The sequence below is a fragment of the Grampus griseus genome (genome assembly GCF_964374135.1).
Source record: "Grampus griseus genome assembly, chromosome: 8".
Taxonomy (NCBI): domain Eukaryota; kingdom Metazoa; phylum Chordata; class Mammalia; order Artiodactyla; family Delphinidae; genus Grampus; species Grampus griseus.
Genome location: NC_139002.1, coordinates 94,473,398 through 94,501,077, shown reverse-complemented (window position 1 = coordinate 94,501,077; position 27,680 = coordinate 94,473,398). Strand labels below are relative to the sequence as shown.

The following is a 27,680-nucleotide window of genomic DNA, read 5'->3' as shown; positions in this document are numbered from 1 at the left end:
AAAGAAAAAGCCCAGCAAATCTCATCTAGAAGGCACCTGTTTGAGATACCAGAGGAGAAGAGTGCTATGGGAACAGGTCCCAAAGGTACTAGCAAAAAAAAAAAAAAAAAAAAAAAAGGTACTAGCAAGAGATACCAGCTTGGGATTCAAGACACCAGCAAAAGGCTGGCTTTTAGAGAAGAAAACATTTCTCCCTCTGAAGAGGATAAAAGTCCAGGCATATAGAGACATAGGCTGGGTAATCAGGTCCTTTGTTAGAAGGAAACAATAAGGAATGGCAGAGAAGGTGTGGGTTTCCAGCAATGGTTTCCCAACTTCACTGCAACAGGCCCTTTTATCAAAAGACCACAGAACTCCATGCACAAAACTGATAAAAGCAGAGTGACCAACACTGAAGCAGAAGGAAAGCTGGAGTCCCACCCATGAGGGTGCCCCCGATCTCGCTGGAGGTCCAACATACAACCACATAGACCACTACTGAAAGACACACAAAGGATGAATAACATTCATCCTCCTCATTCATTCTAGAATTGGGTATGACAGCAGCATCTTCCATGATATTCAGAAATAGGAGTCCAAAACATGTATTCTAAGCAATTCAAGACTGGAAAACAAGGCGCACACTCAAGACACCTTGGAAATCTAGATTAATACCATAAAGGATAACTTGCGGAGGAGAGATGAATAATTAGAAGTGTCACCCAGGAGTGGAAGGAGAACTAGACCTGCAGTTAGATGGTCTGCAATTAAAGATCATGCTGCCTAGTATGTGATCTTGGGTAACCTTGCCAGCTTGTCCTCATGATTGTTCTAAGGATCAATTATGAATGTTTATTTCATTACTTATTCAGGAAATATCTCAAATATTACTGGAAGACTGTTTTCAATCAAAGCTTGTTTTAATATAAATAAACAGTTTTATTTAGTTATGTTAGGGTTTTACTAATTCAAAGTCCTCCTTAAATACACAGTTGGACATGGCTGTGTCTTAAAAAAATAAAAAGAATACATCCATGCAATCAAAGTGCTCACATGTACTTATCACTAATCCAATGCTAATAACTGTAACAGGCAACTGCATTCAAAAACAGTCACAATGCAAATTTAGCATAGTTTGTTCTTTATTCTTTTGACGCTAAGTAATTCTGACATTATGTTTTTGAAACGTACCTTCCCAAAAGTTATCATTCAGTTACCCAGCCACACTATTTAAAGTATATTTAAGAGCACGGGGGTAAAGGATAACACAGCACAAGAAGCCAAAGGTACAAACCCTGTCCACCTCTGCCATTCTAGCTATACTTGGCTTCTCAGACTTAGCTTCCATATTTATAAAATGAGGGTTTTAGTTCATCGGTAGTTACTAAACAGAGATGCCCTTTTAAAACAGTGTAGAGTGTGCTTCTCAAACTACACATGCCTAAACATGATTCTATGCATTCCACGAAAGTGATTATATTTATATTTGTGGTTTAGTATTTTAATCAGTTACTGAAGAGTGATTACATTTTAGATTTTATACATCTCTACAGCATTAAACAGGATGGAAGCATAATAAAAGCTGACTATCAATACTTTCTAAATATTACTAGTAGCCTGCTGTCCTTAAATATTAATTCTATTGTTTTTTAATAGCAAACGAATAAAATAGTTCAAAATTTATGAAATTTCCTGTCAGTTTTAATGGATGCATCTTCTCTTTGATTCTATTATTAGATATAACAGTAGGTCATTTAAATTTGATTTGTAGTTATTTTAAAGATTATCATATAACATAAATTATACATTTAATAAGTGATAGTATAAAGAGATTATTAAAACAATGGATAACTGACAAGAAAACATAACTTCACTTGATGGGAAAATCACAATAAAGTGAACCTTTTTCATAAAACTTTCAAAAATACTTTCTCTCTGTGATAAAAAAGAAAGCAATCCCTATATCAGACTACTGAACTTTATAAATGTTTCAAAGAATATGCCTTTCTACAAATTCTTTTATTAAAGCCGAAGGCTGTACCCCAAATTACAATTATCCACTTAAAACAACAACTAACAATTTAAAAGTGGGAGGAGAAACACCAATCATCTACTTGAATGGGAGCAATTTCAGAACACCTTGGTCCCACATTTCCCCAACCAAAAAAAAGCGTTTTATACAAAAGTCACTGAACCATCAATAACCTGATTGGAAAGACCACTTACTGTTTTCAAGAAACCACACCAGCATAAGCAAATATTTTAATTAAGAGGTATAGCTAGTGTCTGGCCACGATGCAGTACACTCCCACACGCCAAATGCCAGCTGTAGAACAGCAACATTCAAGCAGCTGCCTTAATTGGAGATGCAGACCAACACATGCTAATTTGGCTGGGCCAACTAATTGGTAGGTATGCTACATTTCTAACAAAATATCCACCCATATTACAGATGTTTTTCTCTATCGGAGTAAACGATTGGTAACAAACAGTAAGGAAGCTGAAATAAGCTACACTTGGTGAAATTGTTTAGTTGGACAGCTTTACAACAGGATCCTGCATTACCTCAGAAAAACACTTGTACCAAAATTGAAACATCAGCTAAATGTCAAAAGCATCTCTCTGTGCAATATTAAGAATATTATGAGGTTTCATAATGACTCTTCAGTCACCAAAACACTACTTGCTAAGTGGGCACAACCCCCTTATTCATGCCAGGCCCCGTGCAAATGTCTGCAAAAGAATTGAGTCCTTTTCTCTCATGCAGACCAAACGTTTACAGACATGTGCAAAGACAGAAATTATATTTACTAGAAAATCTATAATGGTAGAAAAAAATGGGGGGGGGGGCTTCCTGCTTATAGCCATGCTGGTGTAACAGAAACCAGGTTTACTCTATCACTTGAAACTTTAAAAAATTGACAAAATATATGAAACAATGGTGTTTAGACATTGCACAATAGACAGTTCAGGAGAGGTATATCTAATAGAAGGGAAATAAATAAGGTGACCCGTATGGTTGCCCTAGCTTATTGCCCAGTTAGGTTTTCTAGACTGGGATAAAGAGAGAACTCACATAGAGATGAGCAGTATCCCGTGAGCTGAGGAAACAGACTTGAGTATTTGGGAAAGACAGAGCCTGCAGAATTAGCAGACAGAGTAAAGAGAGAGAGTGAGTGAGAACACGAGCAAGACATATACATACAGCTGATCCTTGAACAACTAGGGAATCCAGGTGCTGACCCCCTGCACAGTTGAAAATCGACATGTAACTTTACAGGCAGCACTCCGTATCTGCAGTTGTGCATCTACAGATCATGTAGTATATACTGAAAGCAATCTGCGTATAAAGTGGATCCATGCAGTTCAAACCAGTGTTGTTCTCGAGAGAGACAGAGAGAACATGCTATATTCTATATGTTCCAGAAAGTAGAGGGTGGTCATTTTAAAAAAAGATAAGGAAGATATTTAAAAAAAAAAAACCTAAATTTTTATATATAGAGACAAACACAATGTCTGGATTAAAAAATATATGTATATACTAACAGGAATAATAGCAGATTAGACACTGCAGAAAAAAGGTTGGTGAATGTGAAGGCATAGCAAGAGACACCATCCAAAATGAAATACAGAGAGAAAAGAGACTGAAAAAAAGAAGAGCACACTATCAGTGAGTTGGGGGACAACTTCAATCAGTTTAATATACTGAATCAGTCTAATATAACTGAAGTCCTGGGAAATGGGTGAGGGATAGAAAAAAATATTTGATGAACTAATGGCCAAAAGAATGACAGCAGACTTCTTGTCAGAAACACTGCAGACCAGAAGGCAGTGAAGCAAAATAGTTAAAGTATTGAGGGGGGCGAGGGGGGAAGAACCTGTCAACTTAAAATTTTATACCCAGGGAAAATATACTTCAAAAATAAAGGTTTTGGGCTTCCCTGGTGGCACAGTGGTTGAGAGTCCGCCTGCCAATACAGGGGACACGGGTTTGTGCCCCGGTTTGGGAGGATCCCACATGCCGTGGAGCGGCTGGGCCCGTGAGCCATGGCCACTGAGCCTGGGCGTCTAGAGCCTGTGCTCTGCAACGGGAGAGGCTGCAACAGTGAGAGGCCCACGTACCGCAAAAAAAAAATAATAATAAAAAAATAAAGGTTTTTTCAGATATACAAAAAGAACTCGTCACCAGCAAACCAGCACTACTAGATATGTTAAAGGACATCTTGCAGACAGGAAAAAAAAGTCCTGAAATCTTTATTTACACAAAGGGATGAAGAGCATCAGAAATGGTAATATGAAATACAGTTTAAAATACAATTGAACTAAGGCAAAAGTACTTTGTTACACAGTCCATACACACAGAGAAACAGAATATATGGAAGTATAGGATCATCAGGTTCATATGCTACACATGAAGTAGTACGCTGTGATAAGTTAAAGCTGTACCCTGCAAAATCAAAAGCAATCCCTAAAAACAAACAAACAAAAAAAGATGTACAGCCAATAAGCCAAGGGAGAAAATGATGTAATAATAAAACCGTGCTATTAACCCAAAAGCAGGCAGGAAAAAAAAAAAGGAAACGAACAGATGGGACAAATAGAAATCAAAGAGTAAACTGGTAAATTTCAACACAATCATATCAACAATGACATTAAACGTTAATGGTCTGAGCATACCAATTAAATGACAGGAATCATCAAATTGGATAAAAAGCAAGACCAAATCTATGTTGTCTACAAGAAACCCATTTTAAATATGAAGTGCATATAGACTAACAATAAAGACAGAAAAAGATATATCGTGCTAACACTAATCAAAAGAAAGTTGGATGCTAAAACTAATCACAAGAAATTTGGACAAAGTAGATTTCAGTGCAAAGAACGATACTATCAAGCAACTCTCTGTTTTAAATTTTAAAACACCTTTTCTTTTCTGACTAATAAGTGCTCACTTAAATCAGAGAAAACTCAAAAGTTACCAAGCGAGGACAAAACTTCTAATGCTTTAAATGTGCTAGGAATTTCAGAAGATGCATTCTCAAAGAAATGACCAGCTCAAGCAGTGATACTTTAAAAAGTCAAACAGATATTTGGCTAGCAACTAATAGTTATTTAAAATTACAGTAATACAAACTTTTGAAATATTTTTAATAATGGTATCCAATTTGTATGTAAACTAATTAAGGCAAACTGTTGGCTAAATTAGAGCTGGTTTGATCATTTTAATTTTCAAAATAGTTCTGTCTTCTTTCTCATCATACCATAGTATGAAATATAATGCACTGTAACATTTCATTCTTTGAGCTTTTAAATTTTCTTCACAGGTTTTACTGGTTAGATGTATTATCACTGCTTCCACACATACAATTTAAAGTCATAAAAACTGATGTCTTTATTAAAGGGTTATTAGCTCTTCTAAATTACAGACAATGCTGCAAATCACTTGATCTTAATCACTGTTCCCGTCTTCCGTGTAAAACTTTCAAATGCCATATCTGACAAACTTGGTATCAATAATCATTGTACTGCTCTGCAACGTCACTGTAAATAAACTTCTATAATTCTAATTGGCCTTACGATACCATACTAATATCACAGTGAGTTAAATAATGAGGAATCTTTGATTACCTGGCCAATTTCTAAAGACTAAAATTCTTAAAGAAAACTCTAATTAGGATAGCAAATTTAGTGTGGTATATGCTTCATCTTATGATAAGAGAACACAAAGTTAATACATTTTAAGTTACAGGTGAAAGTGTTAATTTGCAATCTAAATATATATATTATATATATATATGTGGGTATATAAAATGTGTTAAAATCTACAAAGATAGCTTATGAATTAAACAGTTTGAAACCAGTTGATGAGAAGAAACTTGATCTTTGATAATATAGTCTTCTCTCAACAAGCAAGCTATAAAAAAATTATTCTGTGCCTTCAGTACCTAGCCTGGCCAGGTTCCTCAACTTCCCAGAACACTCTCACTTCCTAACAGCCAGTTAACTTTTTGAGCTTTTGTGTTGACCTTTGTCATGACCCTTAAACATTTTTTAACAAAAGTTTCTTGTTTCTGAAAAAGCTAGATTTCATAACAATTACTGTTTCTTGTACCTATGCTTTATTTTAATTACTGTCACTCCAAACCAAGACTGTAATCATTTCTTGTCTTGGGCACCTATGACTTATGCTTATATTTCCTGCAATCACTAGTCTCCTGGCAACTCGTTATGATACTGCCTTCGCAAACTTAAGCCTCAAATTAAAAATAATAAAATTGTTAACATATATTTTACACCCAAACTATCTCTGGTACTTTCCAGATAGCCACTAGGTAGCACTATTGAGCAAGGAGGCTATTAGGAAGAACTAAATATAGTATTCTCCATATCTTTAATTAGCTTAACTCTATCATAAGAGCTGCCCTGTTTACCAAGCCCATAATATGGGCAGACCCATGGTATAACTAATAATGAATATGGTTCAACACTTGTATACTTTTCAGGGTGGACAGAACATATTCATGATCCTGTGCGAAGACTGGCACAATGATGTAAAGAAAATGATTTCTAAGATTATGTTTATAAGTATTAAATACTCTTGTTAATTGGTGGCATGTTTAAAACACACTTCATCAAAGTCCCTAGAGATGTATTTATCAATGCCTTTAGTGTCCATCATAAGGCCTGTGCCCTCAGAATAATCACTGACTAAATCATTAATTAGCTGTATATTATACCCCAATCGGGGATTCCATTCTAACACTGTTAATTACTGTAATAAATTAACGAGAGACCAGTTAATATCAGTCTTATTAACAGGTGGTTTCTACTTTTCCTTCAAGCATGCCAAAAGACCAGGCCATAAGCTGGAGGTGAGAAAACTGAGTCTGTAGGATGAAACATTCAAAGAAGAAAGCCTGGATAAAGGCCTATATCAGTATTCTTGACTATCACTGACTCATGGGTCAGGTTTCCTGCCTAGTGTAACCCAACATCACCACCAAGAGCAGACTCTTGGACAGACTACCAGAAACCTGAGTCAGCGTTTACAAGACTCTTTAATTCGAAAATCACACACTTTGTAAAGCCACGCTGCTGACCCAAGATTCAATGGAACAAGAATTAATTCTGCAAGAATGAACGGAGGGCTTCCCTGGTGGCGCAGTGGTTGAGTCCGCCTGCCGATGCAGGGGACACAGGTTCGTGCCCCGGTCCGGGAAGATCCCACATGCCACGGAGCAGCTGGGCCCGTGAGCCATGGCCGCTGGGCCTGCACGTCCGGAGCCTGTGCTCCGCAACGGGAGAGGCCACAACAGTGAGAGGCCCGTGTCCAGCAAAAAAAAAAAAAAAAAAAAAGACTGAATGGAACCCATGAGGGAAATTTAATAGTAGTTTTGACAAAATATCTTCCTCCTTCATTTTTCACTAAGTCTCATGGTGGCCGGCTATACTTGGGCAAATTGGAATGAAACACTCTTTGAATATGTTCCTCCTACTGATCCCTCTGAATTCAGGAAAAGCATTCTCTGGGACATCTTAATATACCTAACAAATGTGGCAGACTATATTTTCCAAATCCAGATTTTATTTTCAAAAAAATATCTCCCTTCCCACATGTTCTCCAAGGTTACTATGTCACGCCCCCATCAAGAGGTGGTATCTTTTCCTGTCCCCTCTGAATCCGAGCAGGCTCATCACCGCTTTGACCAACAGAGTATAGCAAAAGTAACACCACATGAATTCTGAGAGTAGGTCACCAAAAGATATTAGCTTCTGCCTGCTTCTCTCAGGACATTCACTCTGAGGAAAGACAGCTACCATGTAAGAAGTCCAACTACCCTGTGATGGACGTGCTGGAGAAGCTACATGAAGGCACTGCAGTCAACAGTCCCAGCTATGCCATGGCACCAAAGTGGGAAGAAGCCATCTCAGATCTTCCAGACCAGACAATCCACCCGCTAAGGATCACTGAGTGACCTCAGTAATGCTATGACAGGCAAAAAAATTGTCCCCCGAGTCTCGGCAAAATTCCTGACCAGCAGAATTTGTGAGCATCTCAAACGGTTATTTTACATTGATAAGTTTGGGGTAGTTTGTTATGTGGCAATAGTAACTGGAACATAAACTAGTAAATTGTTAGGTTGATTGAAAGATGGAAATTGTGTAGAAAATACAGCACTTTTTTTTTAAGGCTTTTTCTTCTTTTTTTTTGATGTGAACCATTTTTAAAGTCTTTATTGAATTTGTTACAATATTGCTTGTTTTATGTTTTGGTTTTTTGGCCGCAAGGCATGTGGGATCTTAGCTCCCCGACCAAGGATTGAACCGGCACCCCCTGCATTGGCAGGCAAAGTCTTAACCACTGGACCGCCAGGGAAGTCTCTACAACTCATACTGATCGGCCTTGTCTGCAAAACTAATCAGGACAATGGTCACATATTACACAACATGTCTTTACCGAGTTCTTATACTTTACACAGCAATGTAATTATTTGCATAGGCTCACTAAGAATCTATCTTTCTCCTTACCAGGATATAATTAGACAAAACAAATTTGTAGCTACCACCATGCCAGAAATGTTTCATTTAATAATAAATCTCACTTAATTAGGCATGACAAGCCCACTAGTAAGGAATTACACTCCCATATGGAGAAATAATGCTTCAGTGACCTGCCAGGAAACTAGCCTGGTACCTGCTCTGTGGCTTGAGGAGTCTCCGTCTTACAGGTACACAGAATGTCACTTTCTGGAAGGCCAGGAACGTTGAGTGATTTGAGGAACTTGGAGTAAGAGGATACTTCTACAGTCATAGGTACTACAGGCAAAAGCATTAAAGGCAAACTGAATGAAATTTTGGTTCCTGATGGCTGCTGACCTTGAAATAGGTTAATTCTAAGGGCAATAAAAATATTTCTGGCACTACAGAAAGTGATAAAAAAATACATATATGACTCTAGAGGCTGCATGATATTAACTCTAATCCTACTATCATGTGATTCTAGTTTTTTTTGTTTGTTTGTTTTTAATATTTATTTGGCTGCGCCGGGTCTTAGTTGCAGCACATGGGCTCTTAGTTGCAGCATGCAGGATCTAGTTCCCTGACCAGAGATCGAACCCAGGCCCCCTGCATTGGGAGCACAGAGTCTTAACCACTGGAACACCAGGGGAGTCCCAGTTCTAGTTTTATTAAACACAAAACAAAAAGATCTTTATCTGTTCAATAATGCCTCATTGTCCTTATGTAGCTGAAATAAGCTCAATATACAAAGCACCATATTAACAATACCGATAGTGCATCAGAAAACCATGGAACAAACATGTTTAGTCAAATCCACACCTTAACTGCACAGATATGATCATAGGTAAGGACTGAAAAAGTGAAACTGATACTGTTCACCTTAACCTATTCCTCTGTCGACCACAGACCAATAAGATTTACATTTCTAAAAGTTTTTCATTTTAAAGCCATGAAATTTCAGGGCCATCCTAAAAGTTTTCACCCTGATATAAGTCACAAAAAAAAGAAACATCATATTTGCTTTTTTTATGCAAAGACAGAAATGTGTTTTTATAATCCAAGCTGATTAAACTGTATGCAATGAGAATTACTGATTGCCACATAATAATATGGACTATTAATAACCCCATCTCTATATTCTGTGAACCAACAGGTTGTTCTGAAAGCCAGTCTCCTGTGCATTGTGCTTTACTGCAAGTAAAAACTCAGAGTTCAAAAATTATCCAGGGCTTCCCTGTTGGCGCAGTGGTTGAGAGTCCGCCTGCTAATGCAGGGGACACGGGTTCGTGCCCCGGTCCGGGAAGATCCCACATGCCGCGGAGAGGCTGGGCCCGTGAGCCATGGCCACGGAGCCTGCACGTCCGGAGCCTGTGCTCTGCAACGGGAGAGGCCACAACAGTGAGAGGCCCACATACAGGAAAAAAAAAAAAAAAAAAAAAAATTATCCATTGAGGTTTTTTTCCTTGACAAATCAAGATCGATAAAAATACTTAATATATTCACAATCCTGGCTAACAATGATAATAAAATAAGCTTATTATATGTGTGATGACTTTCAGTGTGTCACTTTCAGTGACAGGTATCCTTACAAAGAACTGTAATTTCATCTAAGCAATCAATCCTGAGAAAGCAGTTATCCATTGTTGGCGAAACATTTAGTTCCCTATGATATTGTATATAATCCTTTTAAATTTTTTCTGAAGAACTATGATGAGTAGACTGTCTTCCACATTCACCAAGAATTACTTCTCAAGGAATTACTTCTTGGGGATAGAATCCCCAAGTTTACATAATGACAGTAGCGAGTTAGAGGGTGAAAGGAGGCCTATTTCTCTCCAGTTGGCACTTAGTTTCTTTTTCAATCTCCGCCTTCCCTCTGAGATAGGGAAGAAAGAGGGATGAGTTTAACCAACTGGAGTGAGTGTAAGAGCTGGACTAGGAGAGACAAGTTAGTCTAGTTAAATGAACTTGTTTGACTTCTGTTTCCTGACTGAACTCTGATACAGAAATTGTTATCAGGAGTGGAAGCCCAAAATACAGACCTCAAAAGACTTTTATATTGGTTTGATGTGATGCAGTAGCATCACTACTAATCAAATTAACAGTGATTGCTGATTGTAGCAAAGTATCTACTGAAGAAGTGTCTTAAAGGATTTGAGTTTGGGAGAAATGATGACTACAAAGACTTGGAAAAGCAAATCAAAACCACATGGAGATATCACCTCACACCTGTCACAATGGTTATCATAAAAAAAAACCACAAATAACAAATGTTGGCAAGGATGTGGAGAAAAGGGAACCCTTCTACACTGTTAGTGGGAATGTAAGTTGCTACAGCCACTATGGAGAACAGTAAGAAGGTTTCTCAAAAAACTAAAAATAGAACTAAATGACCCAGCAATTCCACTCCTGGGTATACATCAAAAAAAAAAAAAAAAAAACCAAAAAATACTAATTCAAAAAGATCCATGCACCCCAATGTTCATAGCAGCATTATTTACAATTCCCAAGATATGGAAGCAACCTAATTGTCCACCAATAGATGAATGGATAAAGAAGAGGTGTGTATATATACAATGGAATACTACTCAGCCATAAAAAAAGAATGAAATTTTGCCATTTGCAGCAATGTGCATGGACTTGGAGGGTATTATGCTAAGTGAAATAAGTCAGATAGAGACAAATACTGTAAGATATCACTTACATGTGGAATCTAAAAAATATGACAAACTGGTGAACATAACAAAAAAGAACAAGACTCAGATAAAGAAAACAAACTAGTGGTTATAAGTGGGGAGAGCGAAGAGCGGAGGGGCAATACAGGGGTAGAGCAATAAGACATACAAACTACTAAGTATAAAATAAGCTACAAGGATATATTGTACAACACGAGGAATATAGCCAATATTTTATAATAACTATAAATGGAGTATAACCTTTAAAAACTGTGAATCACTGTATTGTATACCTGTAATATATACTACTGTCTATCAACTATACTTCAATAAAAAACAAAGACTGTGGTATGTGGCTTCTTCTGAATGCACTGGAGCTCTTACGGAAAGAAAATGACAAGCTTGGGTCTTTAAGCTTTCAAGCTCACATCTATGATCAGGATCCAGAGAACTTCTATGACAGCCCCAATAAAAACTTTTATGTCTTATAGCCACAGAGCTCACCCGGCTAACATCAGATTTAACTGTGCCATCTGCAGAATTACAATGGAAGGTGAATTCCACAGACGCACCACGTTTCACGGATGAAAGCGAAACTGAATGAGAAAGAATGAGACCCTGAAACTGGGGATGAGGATATCTGGGTGGACTCTGCTCAAGCTAAGAATCTGGATACACACACTGCCCCCTCAATGCTACTCTGAGCCTCCCTTGCCAGTGGAAATAGAAATCACCTGTTCTCCTGTGTCTGAAGAGATTAGCTTTCCCTGGCTTGAAAATCCTGTAATAACCTCAGCATAAATATTGGGTTGGCCAAAAGTTCATTCAGGTTTTTCCCAAACGAGCTTTTTGGCCAACCCAATATATGGGTAATTTGCTTGCAAGGGAATTCCTCTTCTCCTCAAGACCTAGCTGGACCATCCCTTATCACCACCCAAAACAGGGTTATATACTGACATTCTCTGGGGAACAAGTACAAAGTCTGATTCATGAAGTAATAATTTATACACAAAAATAGTTGTCAAATTTTGCTAATTTTTATTGGTAGAAACCTGGAAAAATCTGTGTGAGAATAGATTCTAAGAGTGTTAGACTAAGGAAAACAAAATATAACACCAGATTGGGCCAATATATTTTATATGAGTCACTTACTAGAGATTTAGGATTTAACAGTTAGCTTATACAGCTAGAAGGGGCTCTAAGAGTTAACATGTTGCTGACTGAAATTTGGACTCCATGATAGCCCACATTTAATAAGATAGGGAGGCCACCACTTCCCATGGCATAATCTAGAGTCAAGGACCCAAAAGCATAAGCAAATAGAAATGTTGGAGTGAATCTATCATTATAACTTACACACAATCCCTCTACCACTGTACCCCCAAGACGGCCCAGTAGATAGCTCCTCACTAAGGCTCCAGCTTGTCCATCATACGGGCAAAAGGTCATTAGTCTGGCCATTTCACACTCTGCCAGTCATAAAATTTGCCATGTTGCTACAACATAAGAACTCCCCATTTTCTCTCTCTGGTCCCTTATTTTTTCCTTCATGGTACTTACTACAAACTGCAATTATTTATTTGTCTTTTTTTGGTTTTGCTTATTTTGGTTTTGTTTATTGTTGTGGTTTTTTTTCCTATTTGTTTTTTCTGTCTCCTCCACTTGCATATATGTTCCATGAGGGCAAGAACAGCATCTACCTTGTTCACTACTGTATCCTAACTGCCTAGCACAGTACCTGGTACACAGGCATTTAATAAAGATTTGCTGAAGGCATAAACAGAGTTAGTCTGTCTTCACCAACATTAAATTCTGGTCCTTCCTTCTTCTGGAATACATATGTTCAGGAAAACATTATCCTCTCAAAGATGATTTACATCTGAGTTAAAAACTTGTACAAACTTATAAATCTCCTCTGTGTATTTATTTCTTCAGCCTAGAATGGATGACCTGGTCTGCTGATATCACCTCTTCCATTAAATTTGTATTATGCCCAGAAAAACATTTTTCAAAATGTTCAACAACTAAAAAAAAAAAATGTTTTTCCTCATAATAAAGGTCATTTCAGTGCCTTTACCATCTGTTCCTTCATGAAAAATGTTTGAACAGGATCCTGTCTTTCTCCAGAATCACATTTCTGTCCACAGTCATGTGTCACCTCATATCACAAGTTAACCAAATTCTCAAATATCATTAAAGTATATCTTCTGACTCATTGGGCAATTTTTGTACAGCTTGGAGCACTTGCTGTGAGTGTCGTGAGGTAGCTTTTCTTGTTTCTGAATCAAATAAGTGGTGGATTAATTCATAGCATAGCATTTCAAAATTCAACGTTCCATTTAATCAAAAGCTTCTATTTTCTGCCTATGAACGTTTATTTCTAGCAACTAGTAAGTGCATTCATTAACAGTCAGCTTTACAAACACACACACCCCACACACATACACACAACATTTTTATCACTATAAGAGTTATTATACACATGACTACAAGTAACTAAGAAAGAAACAGTACTAAGATCCAGGCAGTATGTTCAGTTCACCTACTACATAAGTAATAACTACCTCAGGCTCCTTAGTGTCATGGCTTAATTCAAATTCACACCTTAGCAAAACTACAAGATTCTGTATGTCTTGGGCCTTCAGGGTTGGTTTTACATAGTTGAAACCTTGAAAGTTAAAATCCTTAAATGCCCGAGACTTATTGAATATCTCACTTTTGTAAAGATCTGTGCTCTCAGGGCTTCCCTGGTGGCGCAGTGGTTGAGAGTCCGTCTGCCAATGCAGGGGACACGGGTTCCTGCCCCGGTCCGGGAAGATCCCACATGCCACGGAGTGGCTGGGCCCGTCAGCCATGGCTGCTGAGCCTGCACGTCCGGAGCCTGTGCTCCGCAACGGGAGAGGCCACAACAGTGAGAGGCCCGCGTACCGCAAAAAAAAAAAAAAAAGATCTGTGCTCTCAACATGGTTAAAAAAAAAAAAAAGAAAAAAGATTTAACACACGTTATACTAGGAATCTATGAAGATCTGTTTTTCACCTGAAGATAAAGTGCATCAATGTGTAATCTGTCCAACAGGACCAGCTATGGTCTGGGTAGAAATAATAACAAAAATATATATCTCACAAGGATGTTTGAAGGATCAAAGAGGATAATACATGTGAAGGAATAAATCAATAATAACGTACTATATAAATGTTAGTAGCAGGTGGTAATGTTAATAATAAGTATGTTGTGCACCTTAAACTGCCCTAATGTTATATGTCAATTATATCTCAGTAAAGCTGGGGAAAAAAATAACAGAAAAATACAGTATATATCCTCTCTCATCTGAATGAATTAGGGCAGTTTGTTGGCTGGCTACATAGAGAAGTCAGTTACAGCAAGGAATCCTAGAAAATGATAAATACACACTGTAACCATTTTATTTTCAATTAAACCATGAATAAGTGTAATTCTTTCACCAATCCTCTGTGTAGGGCCAAGTCCTTATCCGAGTTTAGATCTGCTACCTGGAATTCTAGTCTTTCTTACATAAACCACACTCATAATGCATTATTTATAATTGCAGTTTCAGCTCTCATAAAATGCAGCAAAAATTTCAACACATATGAAACAATCAAAACAAATTTCTTCTTACTTTTTCTAGTTTTCTCCAATATTTTGAATTTTTCTTGTTTACCCCTAACTTGACAGCCAATTTCTTTCTTTCTTTCTTTCTTTTTTTTGGCTGCACCATGGGACTTCTGGGATCTTAGTTCCCAGACCAGGGATCAAACCCGGGCCCAGCGGTGAATGCGCTGAGTCCTAACGACTGGACCACCATGGAATTTCTCACGGCCAATTTCTAAAAACCTTGCTTTTCTCAGTTTTCTCAGAGCTTTTAACTTAGTTCTTGTATTCCCCTTTTTAAACTAGTATTGCATCAGTTTTCAGAATATTAATAACAAATGCACCCAGCATAAGTAAGTTTGGAAACAAATACAACTGACTGTTCATAAGTAAACCATTTGACCTGTAGGAATAAAAGCAGACAAGCATCATACTGAGAAGCCTACAGGTCACAAATAGTTAGCATACTGGGAACATGAGTCAGTACATTTTACCAAGGAAATGGACAGCACTGGTTTATCCAGCTGGCTGGTTAACTGAATGTCAGTTGAAAGAGTTTTTGCCATATTATAATTCAGGTTTCAAGCATAACCAAGAAAAAAGTTCAAAGTAGTTTCCCTGTCACATGTATATATGTTACCTTTTGCATTTCTTCCTCAATCATATATGATATACCCTTTAAAGACAATGAAGTCAAACAGTAAAAAAATGCAAGAATATTTAAATGAAACAACAGAAAAGGAATTCAGATATTTAAGGAGAACATGATAAAATGATCAGAGAACTTGACTCCTGACAAAAGAATCTAAACGAGTCAGTTAAAGACATTTTAAGCAAATTATAATAGTCCTATATTAATTTGAAAAAACTGATGATCCATCTGTGAAACATCCCATTAACAGCATGAAAAAGCAGCTTTCTGAACTATAAATAATTATGTCAATGCTAGATATCTGCTTGAAAACATTAAATTTAGACTAGCTATATTCCTTTTGTGATCATAACAGGAGGGAAGGGTGATGTGAGAACTTACTTATTTCACTGGAAACCTGGTTCAGTTTGTCCTGTGATCTGCTGATAAGGACAATCTTCATTCCACGCTTTGCTAACTAAAACAATAAAAGAGACACCAAACAGTTGAATGACACCTGCGTTTCACTTTAAAATGTAAATTATTGATAGATACAGTGTCATTTTAAGAAAATCTGACCATATGGTAATCCAAGTTAAAAAACTAATAAACCCCAGTGCAATGAATGGGCAAAACAAAATGAAGACTTTACAAAAAGATTCCCCAAAGGGTTATCTTTCTCAATCAAGCTAGTATATAAGAGTCATAGGATTTTGGAAAAAGGAAGACTTTTACTTTTATTTTGGACTTGTCTATACTTAGTTTTTTTTTAATCATAAGTATCTATTACTTTTTTAATTGAAAAATTAGCTTTAAAAACGTTTTCATTTTAGAGAGGATACACGAAGACTACAGAACTGGCAAAGAAAACCACAGTTAAAATGTTAGGAATTCCGGGCTTCCCTGGTGGCGCAGTGGTCGACAGTCCGCCTGCCGATGCAGGGGACACGGGTTCATGCCCCGGCCCGTGAAGATCCCACATGCCGTGGGGCGGCTGGATCTGTAAGCCATGGCCGCTGGGCCTGCACATCTGGAGCCTGTGCTCCGCAATGGGAGAGGCCACAACAGAGAGAGGCCCATGTACCGCAAAAAAAAAAAAAAAAAGTTAGGAATTCCTAAAAATTGAATCAATTTTAAAATGTTTATTTAAACATTAGACTTTATGGACTACAAAGGCAAACTAAGATAGTTTATTGGATGACTTAAAAAAGAAATTCCTGAGGGGTACCCTCTATGTACCTCCCCAGTGCTGTGTAAGTGCTTCATAGAATGAATGATTTATGGGAACATGGTTTCTACCCCAGAGACCCATAAATATAGTGGCAGAGGAAAAAAACACTGATATACACAGAACTTTTTAGTGAACTACTCCAGACAGTATATAAATGAGAATAAATTAGGTGCTATGAACTGTAAGTGATTTAGTGAACTAATTTTCCAGTCCTAAATCCTCAAGCCAACTTTTATTAACAGTAGTACTGCAAATGAGAAGATATGGAAGAACATTTTTTCTAAAGATAATTAAGGTTGGTAATAATTTCCTAAATTAATCATTTATAAAACATCTAAAGAACCCATAAATATATACTGATAGTTTTTCTAAAAAATTAATGGGGGAGGAAGAACAAGGAAAAGCTGCTTTTTATAGAAAAACAGCATCTACTGTAAATGTAAAAGGACAGATATCATTATCATTAAAAAATTACCGGTTTTCTTCCCTAACTTAGGAAAGGAAATAGCCACCCAAGTCCAGGAAGCACAGGCCCAGGCAGGATAAACCCAAGGAGAAACACACCAAGATACACAGTAATCAAACTGACAAAAATTAAAGACAAAGAAAAATTATTGAAAGCAACAAGGGAAAAACGACAAATAACATACAAGGGAACACCCATAAGGTTAAAAGCTGATTTCTCAGCAGAAACTCTACAAGCCAGAAGGGAGTGGCATGATATATTTAAAGTGACGAAAGAGAAGAACCTACAACCAAGATTACTCTACTCGGCAAGGATCTCATTCACATTCAACAAAGAAATCAAAAGTTTTACAGGAAAGCAAAAGCTAAGAGAATTCAGCACCACCAAACCAGCTCTACAACAAATGCTAAAGGAACTTCTCTAAGTGGGAAACACAAGAGAAGAAAAGGACGTACAAAAACAAACCCATAACGATTAAGAAAATGGTAACAGGAACATACATTACTGATAATTACCTTAAACGTGAATGGATTAAATGCTCCAACCAAAAGACACAGGCTCGCTGAATGGATACAAAAACAAGACCCATATATATGCTGTCTACAAGAGACCCACTTCAGACCTAGGGACACATACAGACTGAAAGTGAGGGGATGGAAAAAGATATTCCATGCAAATGGAAATCAAAAGAAAGCTAGAGTAGCAATACTCATATCAGATAAAATGGACTTTAAAATAAAGAATGTTACAAGAGACAAGGAAGGACACTACATAATGATCAAGGGATCAATCCAAGAAGATATAACAATTATAAATATATATGCACCCAACAAAGGAGCACCTCAATACATAAGGCAACTGCTAACAGCTATAAAAGAGGAAATCGACAGTAACACAATAGTGGGGGACTTTAACACCTCAATTACACCAGTGGACATATCATCCAGACAGAAAATTAACAAAGACACACAAGCTTTAAATGACACAACAGACCAGACAGATTTAATTGATATTTATAGGACATTCCATCCAAAAACAGAAGATTACACTTTCTTCTCAAGTGCACACGGAACATTCTCCAGGATACATCACACCTTGGGTCACAAATCAAGCCTCAGTAAATTTAAGAAAATTGAAATCATATCAAGCATCTTTTCTGACCACAACGCTAGGAGATTAGAAATCAATTACAGGGAAAACAACTTAAAAAACACAAACACATGGCGGCTAAACAATACGTTACTAAATAGCCAAGAGATCACTGAAGAAAACAAAGAGGAAATCAAAAAATACCTAGAGACAAATGACAATGAAAACACAACGATCCAAAACCTATGGGATGCAGCAAAAGCAGTTCTAAGAGGGAAGTTTATAGCAATACAAGCCTACCTCAAGAATCAAGAAAAATCTCAAATAAACAATCTAACCTTACACCTAAAGGAAGTAGAGAAAGAACAAGCAAAACCCAAAGTTAGTAGAAGGAAAGAAATCATAAAGATCAGAGCAGAAATACATGAAATAGAAACAAAGAAAACAATAGCAAAGCTCAGTAAAACTAAAAGCTGGTTCTTTGAGAAGATAAACAAAATTGATAAACCATTAGCCAGACTCATCAAGAAAAAGAGGGAGAGGACTCAAATCAATAAAATTAGAAACGAAAAAGGAGAAGTTACAACAGACACTGCAGAAATACGAAGCATCCTAGGAGACTACTACAGGCAAGTCTATGCCAGTAAAATGGACAACCTGGAAGAAATGGACAAATTCTTAGAAAGGTATAACCTTCCAAGACTGAACCAGGAAGAAATAGAAAATATGAACAGACCAATCACAAGCACTGAAATTGAAACTGTGATTAAAAACCTTCCAACAAACAAAAGCCCAGGACCAGATGGCTTCACAGGTGAATTCTATCAAATAGTTAGAGAAAAGCTAATACCCATCTTTCTCAAACTCTTCCAAAAAATTGCAGAGGAAGGAATACTACCAAACTCATTCTATGAGGCCACCATCATCCTGATACCAAAACCAGACAAAGATACTACAAAAAAAGAAAATTACAGACCAATATCACTGATGAATATAGATGCAAAAATCCTCAACAAAACACTAGCAAACAGAATCCAACAACACATTAAAAGGATCATACACCACGATCAAGTGGGATTTATACCAGGGATGCAAGGATTCTTCAATATACACAAATCAATGTGATACACCATATTAACAAATTGAAGAATAAAACCCATATGATCATCTCAATAGATGCAGAAAAAGCTTTTGACAAAATTGAACACCCATTTATGATAAAAACTCTCCAGAAAGTGGGCATAGAGGGAACCTACCTCAACATAATAAAGGCCATATATGACAAACCCACAGCAAACATCATTCTCAATGGTGAAAAGCTGAAAGCATTTCCTCTAAGATCAGGAACAAGACAAGGATGTCCACTCTCGCCACTATTATTCAATATAGTTTTGGAAGTCCTAGCCACGGCAATCAGAGAAGAAAAAGAAATAAAAGGAATACAAATTGTCACTGTTTGCAGATGACACGATACTATACATAGAGAATCTGAACGATGCCACCAGAAAACTATTAGAGCTAATCAATGAATCTGGTAAAGTTGCAGGATATAAAATGAATGCACAGAAGTCTCTTGCGTTCCTATACACTAATGATGAAAAATCTGAAAGCGAAATTAAGGAAACACTCCCATTTACCACTGCAACAAAAAGTATAAAATACCTAGGAATAAACCGACCTAGGGAGAAAAAAGACCTGTATGCAGAAAACTATAAGACACTAATGAAAGAAATTAAAGATGATATAAACAGATGGACAGATATACCATGTTCTTGGATTGGAAGAATCAATATTATGAAAATGACTACTACCCAAATCAACCTACAGATTCAGTGCAATCCCTATCAAATCACCAGTGGCATTTTTTACAGAACTAGAACAAAAAAATCATAAATTCTGTATGGAGACACAAAAGACCCCAAATAGCCAAAGCAGTCTTGAGGGAAAAAAGCAGAGCTGGAGGAATCAGACTCCCTGACTTCAGACTATACTATAAAACTACAGTAATCAAGATAATATGGTACCAGCACAAAAACAAATATAGATCAATGGAACAGGATAGAAAGCCCAGAGACAAACCCATGCACCTATGATCAACTAATCTATGACAAAGGAGGCAAGGATATACAATGGAGAAAAGACAGTCTCTTCAGTAAGTGGTGCTGGGAAAACTGGACAGCTACATGTAAAAGAATGAAATTACAACACTCCCTAACACCATACACAAAAGTAAACCCCAAATGGATTAAAGACCTAAATGTAAGACTGGACACCATAAAACTCTTAGAGGAAAACACAGGAAGAACACTCTTTGACATAAATCACAGCAAGATCTTTTTTGATCCACCTCCTAGAGTAATGGAAATAAAAACAAAAATAAACAAATGGGACCTAATGAAACTTAAAAGCTTTTGCAAAGCAAAGGAAACTACAAACACGACGAAAAGACAACCCTCAGAATGGGAGGAAATGTTTGCAAACGAATCAACATACAAAGAATTAATCTCCAAAATATACAAACAGCTCATGCAGCTCAATATTAAAAAAACAAACAACCCAATCCAAAACTGGGCAGAAGACCTAAACAGACATTTCTCCAAAGAAGACATACAGATGGCCAGGAAGCACATGAAAAGCTGCTCAACATCACTAATTATTAGAGAAATGCAAATCAAAATACAATGAGGTATCACCTCACACCATCAGAAAACCTAGAAACAGCAAATGCTGGAGAGGGTGTGGAGAAAAGGGAACCCTCTTGCACTGTTGGTGGGAATGTAAACTGATACAGCCACTATGGATAAAAGCATGAAGGTTCCTTAAAAAACTAAAAATAGAATTACTCTATGACCCAGCAATCCCACTACTGGGCATATACCCAGAGAAAACCATAATTCAAAAAGACACATGCACCCCAATGTTCACTGCAGCACTGTTTACAATAGCCGGGTCATGGAAGCAACCTAAATGCCCATCGACAGATGAATGGATAAAGAAGATGTGGCACATATATACAATGGAATATTACTCAGCCATAAAAAGGAACGAAATTGGGTCATTTGTAGAGACATGGATGGATCTAGCGACTGTCATACAGAGTGCAGCAAGTCAGAAAGAGAAAAACAAATATCGTATATTAACGCATATTATGTGGAACCCAGAAAAGTGGTACAGATGAACAGGTGTGCAGGGCAGAAATAGAGACACAGATGTAGAGAACAAACGTATGGACACCAAGGGCGGGAAGCAGCGGGGCTGGTGGTGGTGGTGTGATGAATTGGGCAATTGGGATTGACATGTATACACTGACGTGGATAAAACTGATGACTAATAAGAACCTGCTGTATAAAAAATTAAATTAAATAAAATTCAAATTTTCAGAAAATTAACGTTTTTAAACCACCCTAGTAACAACTAATTTAGGCAAAAAACAGCAACACACGTTGGGTGGAAGATTGTTGGGAAATGAAATATCCTTACAGTCTCAAAGTATCATCCCACAGATTATTAATTACAAAGGGGAAAAGGTACTTTTATAATGGAAAATTATGGTAGACAACATCTTAATAAATGATTTATTTTAACATAATCAATAAAGGAACAAATGGACTTCTTGTGGCTCCTGATAAGATAAACTCAAAAGAATACAGTATCACCTGTGTAGCATTCCTGCTAAAAAATACTTAACTTGAATATAATCATGAGGAAACAATCAGACAAACCCAAATTGAGAAATCTACAAAACAACTGGCCTAGGTTTTTAAAAAAATGCCACTGTTATAAAAGAAAAAAGAGAAAAAAAGGAGGGGCTAGGGAACTCTCCTAGTCAAGAGATATGACATTAAGAAGCAATGCATGGGGCTTCCCTGGTGGCGCAGTGGTTGTGAGTCCACCTGCCGATGCAGGGTACGCGGGTTCATGCCCCGGTCCAGGAGGATCCCACATGCCGCGGAGCAGCTGGGCCCGTGAGCCATGGCCGCTGGGCCTGCGCGTGCAGAGCCTGTGCTCCGCAGCAGGAGAGGCCACAACAGTGAGAGGCCCACGTACCGCAAAAAAAAAAAAAAAAAAAAAAGCAGCAATGCATAATCCTTAAATGGATTTTGGAACAAAAAAAGAAGCTCTATGAAATACATTAATGGGACAATTGGGAAACTTGTATATGGACTGTATATTGTATAACAGTATTGTGTCAAGTTAAACTTCCTATGTGTGACCACTGTACTGTGGTTACAACCACAGTATATTGAATATTCTAGTGAATATTCTAGTTCTCTGAAGTTTCAAGCTGAAATATTTAGGAGTGAACTGTTACAATGTCTGTAACTCCCAAATAGTCCAGCCAAATTATAAGTTAAATGTAGCAAAATGTTAACAGCTGGCGAATCCTTGTGAAAGGTGTATGGGTGTTCATTGTATACTCTTCCTGAAACTTTTCTGTAGTTTTTATACTCAAAATAAAGAGCTGGGAAAACAAAGGATTTTTTTTTTAAACCCTTTTTAAAGGACAAATGAGAGATTCAATGGATCTGTCAGGACCTTCATCACAATCGGCCAATATCAGAGGCTATTGGTGCCTCTGTGGAACTGGAAGGCAGGGAAGCTCTCCTTCACAGGAGAGCTTTGTACAGTGGTCTTCAAACTATCATGGTTTCCCTTCCTTCAATTACATTACAGAGAACTTGAATCTTTTGCCTGTGTCTGTCAATATCTGTCCATCCATCACAGTCCTTCTTGTGAAAATGATGCCATGGACTTGTTTGGAGATGTAACCACTCTCTAATAATCTGTCTACCTTTTGGAAAATAATCCAAAACAATTAACTTTAAAAACTGAGAACTGTCTATAGTTACACAATACAAAATAAAATTACACTAAAATTTTCACAACTCCAACTTTCCAGGATAAAAAGTTTGACACACATTTTGCACAAAAATTTGTTTTAAAGTTGTGTTTAAGCGAACATAGCATTTCTAACAAGATCGAAACAAAGTACATCTATTATATAATGTAACACTATATTTGTGCTTTTAACTTCAAAAATCAAAACTACTGTAAGAGATCATTCTATATCTGTTCTTATATTCTTATACCAAAAAGAAAAGTCTTGAAAATTACCTACCTCTTCTGCATATGATTTTCCAATTCCATCAGTACTACCCGTGACAACTGAGAAAAGAAAATAGTAACAGTTTAGTTTAAGAATTACAATGGAGAAGTGATCACAGTTAGGACCCACCAATTAGACACAAGAAGACCTGTGTAATACAGTTGACCGTTGAACAACATGGGTTTGAACTGCAAGGGTCCACCTATACGCGGATATTTTTTCCAATAAATACATACTACAGTACTACACGATCCAAGGTTGGTTGAATCTACAGATGCAAAACCTCGGATGCAAGATCCAGATACTGAGAGCCAAATGTAAAGTTATACTTGAATTTCCAACTGTATGGAGGGTCTGTGCCCCTAACCCCCCCATGCTGTTCAATGGTCAATTGTACTTGATGTAAAAGATGGAGCAATTACCAGTGGCTCAAATTTAGGAATGAATATCCATGACAATGGCTAAAATTTAAAAGACTGCAATACCAAGTGTTGACAAGGATGTGGAGCAACTAGAACTCTCATACACTGCTGGTGGCACTGTAAATGGACACAGTCATTTTGGAAAAACGATTTTACATTATGTCCAGAAATAAATGTGTGCCTATCTATGACTTAACAATTTCCAAGAGGTAATAGGCATCATGTTACCAAAACAATGTCCATGGTAGCTTTATTTACGTATAGTTGGTAAACAAGCCCAAATAATAAACTACAAGAGAATAAGTAAATTAGGATATATTAACACAGTACGCAATGAGAAGCCCGCGCACTGCAAAGAAGAGTAGTCCCCGCTCGCCGCAACTAGAGAAAACCCGCACACAGCAACAAAGACCCAACACAGTCAAAAATAAAATAAATTTAAAAAAAAATCCTGGATAGCTCAGAATATGCCAGGACTAGAGATTATAAAATTTGCCTAAGGGATATCAAACCTTCCTTTTCTAGATTCTCCAGTTTTTGGAGTTTGTAATGGGTACTGTTAGAGCACCAACCACATCCTCCCTTCCAGCACAGAGGTCTTCAGGCAATCCTCTTGCCAGGAGTGTTATCTGCTGTCAGCTCACAAGTGAGCATCTCCCAGGAACTGCCCTGAGCCAAAGGGAGCTGCCTTGCCCAAGGTTATAGCTCCTCCCCTGGGCAGTACATGTCTAATGACTGGTCCACACAAAGATCCAGCTCCCTTAAGCATCACTTAAGCATCTCTGAAGCACCATCCCAGGTTCAGAGCTTCCCGTGGGATCAGGTTTGACTCCTGCATCACAGTTTGACTTCTCCCTCTGCCCTACTCGGCTTCCTTTGCTTCCTCACAGGTGCTCTTCCTGAGAGCATCCCCCAAAACACCCCCCACATATACACATCTCACTGTCCAAGTTTATTTCCTGATGAACTACTGACAGCCTACAGTCAAGCTCCTTCTTTTTAAAGTGATTTTATTTATGTCTAATACATAACTTAGTCCAAAAAAGATAACAGTTACAAATTTTTAGGCCAAAAATACCAGGACTGGGGCTTCCCTGGTGGCACAGTGGTTGAGAGTCCGCCTGCCGATGCAGGGGACACGGGTTCATGCCTCGGTCCAGGAAGATCCCACATGCCGCGGAGAGGCTGGGCCCGTGAGCCATGGCCGCTGAGCCTGAACGTCCGGAGCCTGTGCTCCGCAACTGGAGAGGCCACAACAGTGAGAGGCCCGCGTACCGCAAAAAAAAAAAAAAAAACCCAAAAAAACAGGACTTTACCCCTATCCTTCTGCACCTTCCTATTCCTTCCCCAGAAGCAACCATTTTTATTGCTTTTAATTGTTTTTCCTTATCTTTACATGTTCTAAATCCTATGTTACACTGTAATTTCCTGATTCATCAATATATTACTTGACTCATTAGGGTTGATGAGAACTTTTACTCCCTTTATATTTTCCCCATCCTTCCAATGAAGTTATATCACAAGATTCTGTCACTTGTCAGTGTTTACCTTATTGTAATACTGCAACTCAATTATGATATTAACCACCCAGAGTTAGTACAGATCCCACAGGTGAAAGACATGGTCCCCAGCAAAACTGCCCACAATGCAGACACCAGCCACAAGCTCAGGGGTCCCTAGGCCACCAACACTTGTGACTACTTGACTGCAAAGTTCCCGGTTCCCATAACTCCTCAGGTTCAATAATTCACTAGAATGACTCACAGACATCAGGATAACTTACAGTTCATGATTACGGCTTTATAATAAAGGATACAAATCAGGACCAACCAAATGAATAAGCCACTTAGGGCAACGTCAAGGGTGGTCCCAAATGCAGAGCTTCCATGCCCTCTCTGAATCAGGGCAGGTCATCCCCCCACCCTCACCCAGCACATCAATGTGTTCACCCACTAGGAAGAATCTACATCAAGTTTAAGGGTCCAGAGTTTTCACTGGGTTTCATTACAAAGGCATGGCTGACTGAATCATTGGTCACAGGACTGAACTCAATCTCCAAACCTCCTCCCTTCCCTCACCAGAGGTTGGAGGGTTGAGTTGGTATCACAAGGCTCAAAGCTCCAATCTTCTAATCACATGGTTGGTGTTTCTGGCAGGACCAGCCCCCATCCTGAAGCTCTATACAGTCCCACCTTGAGTGATTTCATTAGTATAAACTATCAGAGCCCACCATAAATAACAAAGACACTCCTATCACTTAGGAAATTCCAAGGATCTAGATGCTCCCTCCCAGGAACAAAGGTCAGTCAAATTCTTTATTATACAACAATTACTGTGGCTAGAAAAATATATTATCCACTAGTGAACCAAACAGTATAGTAGAATTACATTCTCTTTCCTAATCAACGTTTTTGTTCTCCTGGAATTAAAATTGCCTTTTTATTGCATTTGCGTAGTTTTCTTTTTAAAATTTCCCCCAGTCTCTAACAGCCTCTCGATATAATTTTCCACATGATCAACCCCATCAATTTGTTCCATTACTTTTTTTTCTTCCCCTTAAAGATCGCCTTCACAGAGCACTCCAGCTTTCATCCTCCTCCGACCTGGAACACTCTGTGGCACAGCTATTGTTCTAGAGCATAATCTTGGGAATTCCCTTAGACTGTCTCTCCTGGGTTGAAGCTCTTATTTTCTAGATCTTGTTCTATTCCCTCATTATGCAGCACATCTAGCTTCCCAAGAAAGGATGCATGAAGATACATTTTGTAAACATTTTAAAAGTAAATTTTAGATTTTAAAATAAGTTTTAGACTTACCAAAAAAAAAAAAAGGGAAGATAATACAGAGTATTGCCTATACTCCAAGCCAGTTTATCCTATTACTAACATCTTACATTAGTGTGGTAAATTTGTCACAATTAATGAACCAATTATGATACATTATTATTAACTAAAGTTCATATTTTTTCAGACTGTCTTGTTACTGAGTGTCCTTCTGTTGTAGGATGCCATCCAGAATATCATATTAAATTTGGTTATCACATCTCTTCATGTGACAGTTTGAAGCAAATTTTTTTTACATTTTTATATCTTTAAAAATAAAGTCTATTTCTAACTTCACACATAATAGTTTAACTAGTGTGGACAAAGAATGTCACCTGCCATATCAGTAAAGAACGGATGTTGAGGCCATCAAGCCATAGCCACCCCCACGTGTGCACCCTGAGGGGGTTCAGGATGGAGAGAAACAGGATACTGGCCTTTTAGGGTGCATATCAAAGGAATGACTTCAATAAACGCAGTCTCTTGCATCTTCCCATATATGGAAAAGTGCTAAATTCATTAACTTGAGAAGTCTGGTTTTCTTTAATTAACAGCAATCTTTTGATTACTTGGTTTTGTTGCGAAAACTCCTATGTAACCTGGCTCCTCCCTTACCTCCCTCAGTGCTATTTGAGAGGCTGTCTCCTGGGCTTAAGTCCTCAGTATGTCCACCGAATAAAACATAAATTTCAACTTTTAGGTTGTGCATTTGTTTTTAAGTCGACACTAGGTATGGAATTCTAAACAGATCATTTTTAACAAAAAATTAAAAACAACTCTCCACTGCACCAGTATTGTTTAAAAAGAATGTTTCACCATTCTGATTTCAGACAATTTGCAAATGAACTTTTTGGTCACTGGGGCTTTTAGGATTGTTACTTAATCTTTAGGACTCTGTCCTGGTAACAGAGCTTGGGCTGGGTGCTCTTCCATTCATTGGTGCTGATGGGCCTGAAAATCCATGATCTTCAATTCTGGCAATTTTCTTATGTATTAATTCTTTGATAATTTCTTCACATTCTTCTCTAGAATTTCCATTAATCAGAGTTCAGACTGTAAGAGTTTCTCTATGAATCTTACTTTTCTTCTTGTTTACTTTCCTGGAAATTTCTTCACCTTTTATCTTCC

General features: G+C 37.7%; 1 protein-coding gene across 2 annotated transcripts in view; it reads right to left on the bottom strand.

Moving 5' to 3' along the window:
- The window catches only part of HSD17B12 (hydroxysteroid 17-beta dehydrogenase 12), a 165,955-nt gene that overhangs the window by 90,908 nt on the left and 47,367 nt on the right, over positions 1 to 27,680 (bottom strand). For both annotated transcript variants that reach the window (XM_082659482.1, XM_082659481.1), the window contains 2 exons: positions 23,321 to 23,367; positions 15,818 to 15,893 (listed from right to left, as the gene is read on the bottom strand). In XM_082659482.1, coding sequence (XP_082515608.1) covers positions 15,818 to 15,893; positions 23,321 to 23,367 — 123 coding nt within the window. The remainder of the gene's footprint in view (positions 1 to 15,817; positions 15,894 to 23,320; positions 23,368 to 27,680) is intronic.